The sequence below is a fragment of the Mchenga conophoros genome, linkage group LG3, assembly GCF_057382185.1.
Source record: "Mchenga conophoros isolate Kocher_MC1m ecotype Shallow Benthic linkage group LG3, M_conophoros_male_GT1.1, whole genome shotgun sequence".
In the NCBI taxonomy this organism is placed as follows: domain Eukaryota; kingdom Metazoa; phylum Chordata; class Actinopteri; order Cichliformes; family Cichlidae; genus Mchenga; species Mchenga conophoros.
Window position 1 is genome coordinate 30,539,572 of NC_140528.1, and position 7,416 is coordinate 30,546,987.

At 40.8% G+C, this 7,416-nt stretch overlaps 1 protein-coding gene across 1 annotated transcript in view; it reads right to left on the reverse strand.

Annotated features, from left to right (window-relative positions):
- Positions 1-2,179, reverse strand: part of LOC146578109 (protein NLRC3-like) — a 54,900-nt gene extending 52,721 nt beyond the window's left edge. Inside the window, exon 1 of the mRNA XM_085257518.1 lies at positions 2,106-2,179. Within this exon, the coding sequence (XP_085113644.1) occupies positions 2,106-2,162 (57 nt within the window). The 5' untranslated portion in view covers positions 2,163-2,179. The remainder of the gene's footprint in view (positions 1-2,105) is intronic.
- Positions 2,180-7,416: the final 5,237 nt, after the last annotated feature.

Sequence of the window (7,416 nt, forward strand, 5' to 3'; positions counted from 1 at the left end):
ACATTCAGGTTTGTGAAAAATGGAGAGAGGATCCAAATGCAGGACTTGCAGACTGGTTTAAAGTGTACAGGGAGTTATTATGGAAGCTAAAGTGTATTAAACAGGAAGCACACAGAAGGTGTTGACGACGAGACGAGGAACTGGGGCAAAAAAATCAACCATCAGCTGTCAGCAGAGCAATGTTTAACTGAACACTTCCTCATGTTTCAGTGTCACACTATGTGTTTCTTGCATATTAGCCAAGTTATTAACATTATATTCCACTCAGTTCCTCCCATTTCCATTCTTCTCTTTTTCATGATTAAATCTGCGTTCTTGTTAAAAGAGTGCATGGACAGTCAGCATCAGGCTGCTTGCTGCTCCGCAGGTCCTCATGTCTGCTCACCATGACAGACTCAGACCTGATATTCTGGACACGACCATCTGATCGGCTCCATAGCCATTCTGATCTTCACAGCTGAACATTTCCATTTGTCAGACTTATTTTTCTTTTGAACAGTTAATTTGTGTTTAATTTGAAACTGATTAAACGCAAGTATCGGGGCTATGTTCAGCACTTTACACCTCACACATTCGTTATGGAGGCAGAGCTATAAGTGTGTTTGAGGCTGCGACACGTTACTCTGACCTTAACTTCGTGAATCAATAAGTATACTTCATTACAACAAACAGAATTTTACCATTTATCAGTTCAGCCACTTAACACATCTACATGTGTAACTGAGACACCATATAAATGTATTTGACACAAGATTAGAAACACTAACTTAAAAAAAAGCATCAAGTGGAAATTCATTCAGACTGAAAAAAGTTCAAAAATGAGAAAATTCAAAGTGTTTAAAACTCTGGGACTAATAATGATCAAAAGCTTCAAACACTAGATGAAAACTCAGACTCAAATCCAGTAATTAAGAAGCAAAAAGCACAATAGGCAAGTGACATCAACACAAACACATGGGAATGCTGAAGAGTCCAAATAATATCATGCCTCCATATGCAGATATACTTAACAAGCACAGGATTTCAAACAGGCTGAAAATGAGGTCTGTGAAAACCTTTATTTTTTCTAAACAGCTTTTTTCGCAGTAACTCTGAACTGAGCTGGTGCTGCCTCACCTCGTGCTGTTTTTCACATCACTAAAACCTGAATGTCGACTTCCTCAAAACAGGTTTTATTTTCTTTTTTACAGTTTAAAGGGAAGAGCAATGTTCCACCAGTGATGATCAGTATCTGATGGCACTAAAGGTTTATACAGATTGATTTAAGCCGTTTATCTCGGGAACACATGTTTCAGTGCAGAGTTACTAACTGTTAACCAGTGTGGAATCAATAGGTTCAAGATATATAGTTATACAAGTAAAAACACAGGGAAATGTAACCTGACACGCTCCTCGACTTGTGCAAAAGAAGGCGGGGGGGCATTATACATTAGATGAATGTGCAGTAGTAGCATTGTATGCAGCAAGCAGCTGAATTATGTAATCATGCGATTTGTCTTCAAACACAACATTGATCCAATGTTTGTCTCGAAATATGAGCTGAACATTTGGTCCAAACATCATAGAGCAGAAACAAACAGTACAGTTGTTTTTCCTCTTTTTATTTTTAGAGGCACATTGCATCCAACAATGTTGCACTACTGCCATCTCCTGGGTTTTACTGCTGCATCACTTCCATTTCCTCAGATCATCTTGATAAGTTTGGTACTCTTCAAAAAATGAAAAATCTTTCCTTTCCCTTTATCATGACTTTACTGATTAATCACCTTTTCATACTGGAATTGACTAGTTCTACCCATTTCTACCCTCATCATTCTCGTTTGATCAACATACTTCCTGCAGCTAATAAGCACGTTTAGTCGTTTCCTTAGCATTGCACCTACATAAACCAGTCAGATGTTTCCCCATCCTAAAAAAAAACAGGCCATTCACAAAACAGTGGCTTGTTTTAGTTTTTTGTATTCTATAAAAATATCTCCCTCTTACTTCATTATCCCATGCCATTTTCCGTAACTTCTTACTTTCTATCCAAACTATACTTTTGCCTTCAGAACAGTAAAGTTCCTAAAGACACACTGTTAAAGGAAGAAACAAAGCAAACTTACGGTTTCTTCAAACACACACATGAACAACAAGCTCCACTCCACCTGGACACTAAACATGGACACACAGGTGAGCTGCTTCCTGAGAGACGAAAGAACTCCATGTGAAGACGGTGAGAGGGCCACACCTTCATGTGCTGGTTTACAAAAATGTCGTCTAACTGCTCAGACTGGCTCAGAGTGAACAAGCTGAGCACAGTGTGTCTCGTCAAACCATAAAAGAGTTTTAGCATACAGGTCAAAGGGTTATTGTCCCACAGATGATTCTGCTTGTTGTGGTTGTGACAGGTGCTATTTAGGAGAGTTTGTTTTTTAGGAGGTGGAGATGTTCTCAGAATGAGTGCATAATCAGACGCATGAAACAGCAGAAATGAGCTGAGCTTCTTTTTCTCAGCAGTGTGCACACAGTGAAAATGAGTACAAAGTAAAAAATGAGTGGGAGTGAAATCAGCCCAAAGTAACAGAATGAAGCTCACATGTAAAGAAGCACTAGAAGAAAACCTCCAGAGCTAACTGGTACTGGTAGGACTTCTCTGGCCGGGCTCCAGAGAGGCTAGCTGCCAGGCCAGGGCGGGCTCCACCACCAGCCAAAGAGGCCAGCTGCCAGGCTGGTCACAATCAGCCAGGGTTTCAGGTGAGCTCACTGTGAAACCTGGCCCCACGCAGGAAATGTGATTTCCTGAGATCGGATGGCCCAGGATGTGAGTGGGCGTTAAGGCGTCTGGGAAGGGATCTCAAAACTGGATTATAGATGGCAGAGTTGGTGTCGTAAACCCCGCTTCTGTTCAAAGATGGTCGCTCACAGTGGACGCAAATGCTTCTTTCATTCCTCTTTCAAACCATCTGTCCTCTCTGTCCAAAATGTGAACATTGGCATCCTCAAAGAGTGTCCTTTATCCTTAAGATGCAGATGGACAGCTGAGTCTTGTCCTGTGGAGGTGGCTCTTCTGTGTTGTTCTTGTTCATGTTTAGTAGTTTAGTTGTTCCCAGTTTAAATTATCTTCAGTTCTGTTTGCCATTTTCAACTTGCGTTTTATTTTCCCAATAAACCTCCTTCACACATCCACAAGTGCCTGCAATTGGATCCTCCTTTATTTTTCTCCACATGGCTCATTACACTCGCCCTGACAGTACGGACCAGCAAGATTATGGATCCAGGGGCATTCACCCCACCCAAGCAGCTTCAGGAGGTCATTATCGACTCTGCTTCAAGATTAATTAACCTGTGGCTTGAGTATGAAGAAGAAGGGTTTCTCTACATTGTGGAAGCCAGGCTACAACAGCTTGTTCCCGGTCAGCCCTGGCTATTGGACTCACTGCACCTGCATGTACAGGATTTCATTTTCCACAAACTCCCCCCCCCCCCCCCCCCCCCACTGATAAAGCTTACTCGTTCACTTCAATGGAGGACGTGCTGTTCGGACAGCCGGATGTGGAATTACCGAGCCCTTTGGAGCCGTCTCCGAGAAGGAAGCCATGTTTGCACCACCGGCGCGTCACCCCACAGCCGGATGTTGGGACATGCAAACAACCGGAAGTGGTGAGTGAGGGGACACTGTTTCTTCTATGTCTGACACAAGGACTTTTGGGGGGTGCTATTTTTTGTGTTTCTTCTGAGGATAACAGTGGTTTCTCTGCCTCACCCATGGCCATTGCTTCAAAGACTGCCTTTTCTGAGCCCACATTCAGTGTCAATGACTGTGTTCACTCTGTTGTTTCCAAGCCTGGGGTTACTAAGCCTAGGACTATTAATTTATGGAATAAAAATGTTAGGGACGTTTTTTCATCAGCATTGGTTCCTACAGGGAGAGCAAGGAACCTCACTGAAACAGTCTTTTCTGACAATATTCTCCCATCCACACCTTCACCAAAGTCAAACGTCCGGCCTGTAACACAGTTAGCAGTTCAGTTGGACCCCTAGAGGTTAGGATGCCAGCTGTCTCACCTGACAACTCTGCTGAGCAGTCTCAGCGGTCATCCCCTGCTGAGAACTCCAGTGAGTTCACCCATCCGCCTCTGTCCTCTGCTGGGAGTATTGGTGTATTGGAAGTATTGGTAAACAATTAAGCAAATACAAGTAATCTGCAATAAATTACAGGTAGTAAGAAAAATAAACTACTAACTCTTTTACGCTATACCCACACCTACACGGGTATTTTTGAAAACGCAGCTGTTTCGTCACACATCGTCAAAGGTATGTGCGTTTTTTCACGTCACACTGTGGCCACGTTATTGTTTACATGAGATGAATTGCAGAATGGCAGATAGAGACAAAATACTGTTAATCTGACTGTCTGCAGGTTTTACACGCAGTTACTGTCCCTCCATTTACAAAGGCAGAGGCGTCACGGTGTGATTATTTTACGTGTAGTTGTGTTTTCCTGTGTAATAATGTTCAACATTGCTATTAATACATTTTTCAAAAAATGCCTCTCTGTGCAAAATGGGTTTAAAAACAAACAGCTGTGGGATATTGTTTGTCCGTGATTTGAACCGGGGGAATAAATCGTGGCAGGATCAGCCTGATGTTATTTGTATCCTGCTGTAACTTTACTGTATAAAGAGCTAACATCTCCAAAATGTCAGGAGTAGTTAGTCATTACAAGTGTTTGCGAACTAAAAATCAAGAATGTGGGATCCTGTTTGTCCGTGATTTGAAGAACCCAGCGCTGCTCCTGACGAAGGGAAAACCAGTTCTGCAGGGAGACCTACCTTGGCACTTGTGCAGGTGAAGCCAAAGGGCAGATTTGCTTCACCATATTTTCTAGTCTTTGGCTTAGAAGGAAGTTGGTTTGGAAACATATTCAGCGATGCTTCATCTCCCGCTTTGCATTTGTGTGGGCGTCCCGTGCTAGCAGTGTCCAAGCATTGTTTTGTTTTTTTCCCCTTTTCATACCCCCCCTTACAATGTCACTATATGTATATGGTGATATTGACCAGCACTTTAGAGTCACAGAGCAGGTGGTAAATGAGATTGAGCTGACTCTTTTGAGCCACACGCTTATGTTATCGGTCCATACAATGGGCGTTAATAGGTTGTTATCATCCATCCAGATGGAGGATCATTAACAGCAGATTGATAAGACTCCAGAATCCACTCTGGCTGGAATCTGGTGGATACAGCAGTGTTTACAGGTAAGACCATTTAAACTGAAAGCATTTACAGAATGACTATTGAATGTCAGCGAGTGTCAATAATGTTAATTTGGTTATGTTAGTAATACACAGAGTGCTAATATAACAGCTTTAAGATGCATTTGTAGATATTATTACGTGTTTTACCGTTTTATTAGAGACACGGCTAAGCGTTTTGCATTTTGCATAATTTTAAGTTTAAGTGTGTTCAGCATTGAACGGCAAAAATTAGGTTTTCTTTTCGGAAGTATGTAAAACGAAAAAAACAAAACAGCGTCCGACAGCGCTGTAAACAATGGTAGACTTGTGCGTAACAAGCAAGCGAATAATGCAGAAAACAGATTTTTAGATGGGAAACTGTTCTTGAAGAGAGAGAGAGAGAGAGCTGTGCATGACGTGCGATTTTATCGTGGTGGAAGCAAAACAGTGAGGGAACTCATGACGATGTTTATGTGAAGCTTAGTTTGGATCTTCTTTTGCTGCTGGTTCAGTCAATATTGTTTGGAGAGAGATAAAACTAACAGCTTTAGAATCAGCGCAAAAACGGCGTGAACACAAAGCGCGGACCCACCGAAACATCGGAATCAGCGAGCTGTTGGCTTTCAGCCCTGTCCGTGCCGTCGGGTGAGAAAGGCGACATCTCACTGATTCTGATCCGCGCTGTGTGTTTACGTCTTTGTGCAGAAGCTCTGCCCTGCTGTCATTTACTGTCTTAGCTGTTTGGTGGTTGTTGAAATTTTGTGAGGTTTCACCTGGGATTCTGGCATTTCAGGCAAAATAAATTTATATTAAAAAATTGATTCAGGATTTTAATGAATCGATTTCACGTTATACAAGCCAGAATTGATTTTAATCGATAAACCGATTATAAAAATCCACCCCTAATTAGAAGCCAGCATGGTCTCACATACACACACACAGTTTACTTAGTTCCTCTTTCTCCATACTTCCTGTGTTCTGCACAAGACGTGCAGTCTACTCTGTGACTTTTGGCATACATTCTAACTCACAAGGGCGTTTTCCTACACTGGGCTCTATAAAACAATATAAACAGAAAATAAGCATTAAGAATATATATTTATATCGTAACAACACTAACATAGGACATTACAAAATAAGTATCTAATAGATATACAATCCGATATTAATACAACAAAAAATAAGCAGGTAATAATAATAAATTGTATTTGGAAGCACCTTTCAGAACACTCAAGGACACTGTACACAGCAGAATAATAATAGATAAGACACCTTTATTAGTCCTGTGACAAAGTGGCTAGGACAGAATTCATTTGCCATTTGTCACTTGCATATATTGTTATTCTGTGTTCTGTTATTTTACAGTCAGCCATAATGCTTTAATTTAGACATTGCTGGTGTAACTTCTCTTAACACACAATATCCCGGGTTTTGTTTGTGGTAGCAGTAGTTACATTCTTTACATCCATGCATGTGTTTTAAAGCAAACACTACTAACCATCAGATCATCTGAATTTTCTTCTGTTTACAGGCACATGTCTGGTAAATTATGTTTCTTTATGTTGCTTTGGTTATACTTACCATGGTGTCCATGTTGTGCATTCAGGTCCTATATGTGAGACAGGTGTATGGGAAGGGCCGCCCACTACTTCCTGTTTATATAGGGTCATGAGGTCAATGATTGCATCACTGGGTGTAACCAAATGGAGGGTTTTTCATTTTGTATAGTATTGTTTGTTTTCTTTAAAGTAGCCTTTTGAGTTATATTGTATGCAGTGTTTTACTTTACAAACTATTTAGTTGAGTAAATGAGTTTGTCAGTTTCATGCATGACTTTATTCCTGTTCTTTGTTTAGAATTGTATTATTTGGTTTGACCTATTTTGTTCAATGGTAGGGACTAACGAGGTCAGGTGTGGGCAAAGTCCTGTATAAAGCCAGTGGGATTTTTGCATGCCTGATTGATTGTTTTATGGTAAAATGGAGATGCTAGCAATAAAGTATGCTTAAAAAGAACTTCAATTGTCTGCTAATGCTATTTACTTATCACCTTCCTTGCTGCTTATGTTATGCTACTTCACAATTCCCACGATTGGGAAATTTCATGTAAAAGCAACATAAAAGTTTACACAATCAGAAAAACATAAGACATAAAACAAATTTAAAATAGCAGAGTGGAAAGTTTATGTGGCATAAGCTAT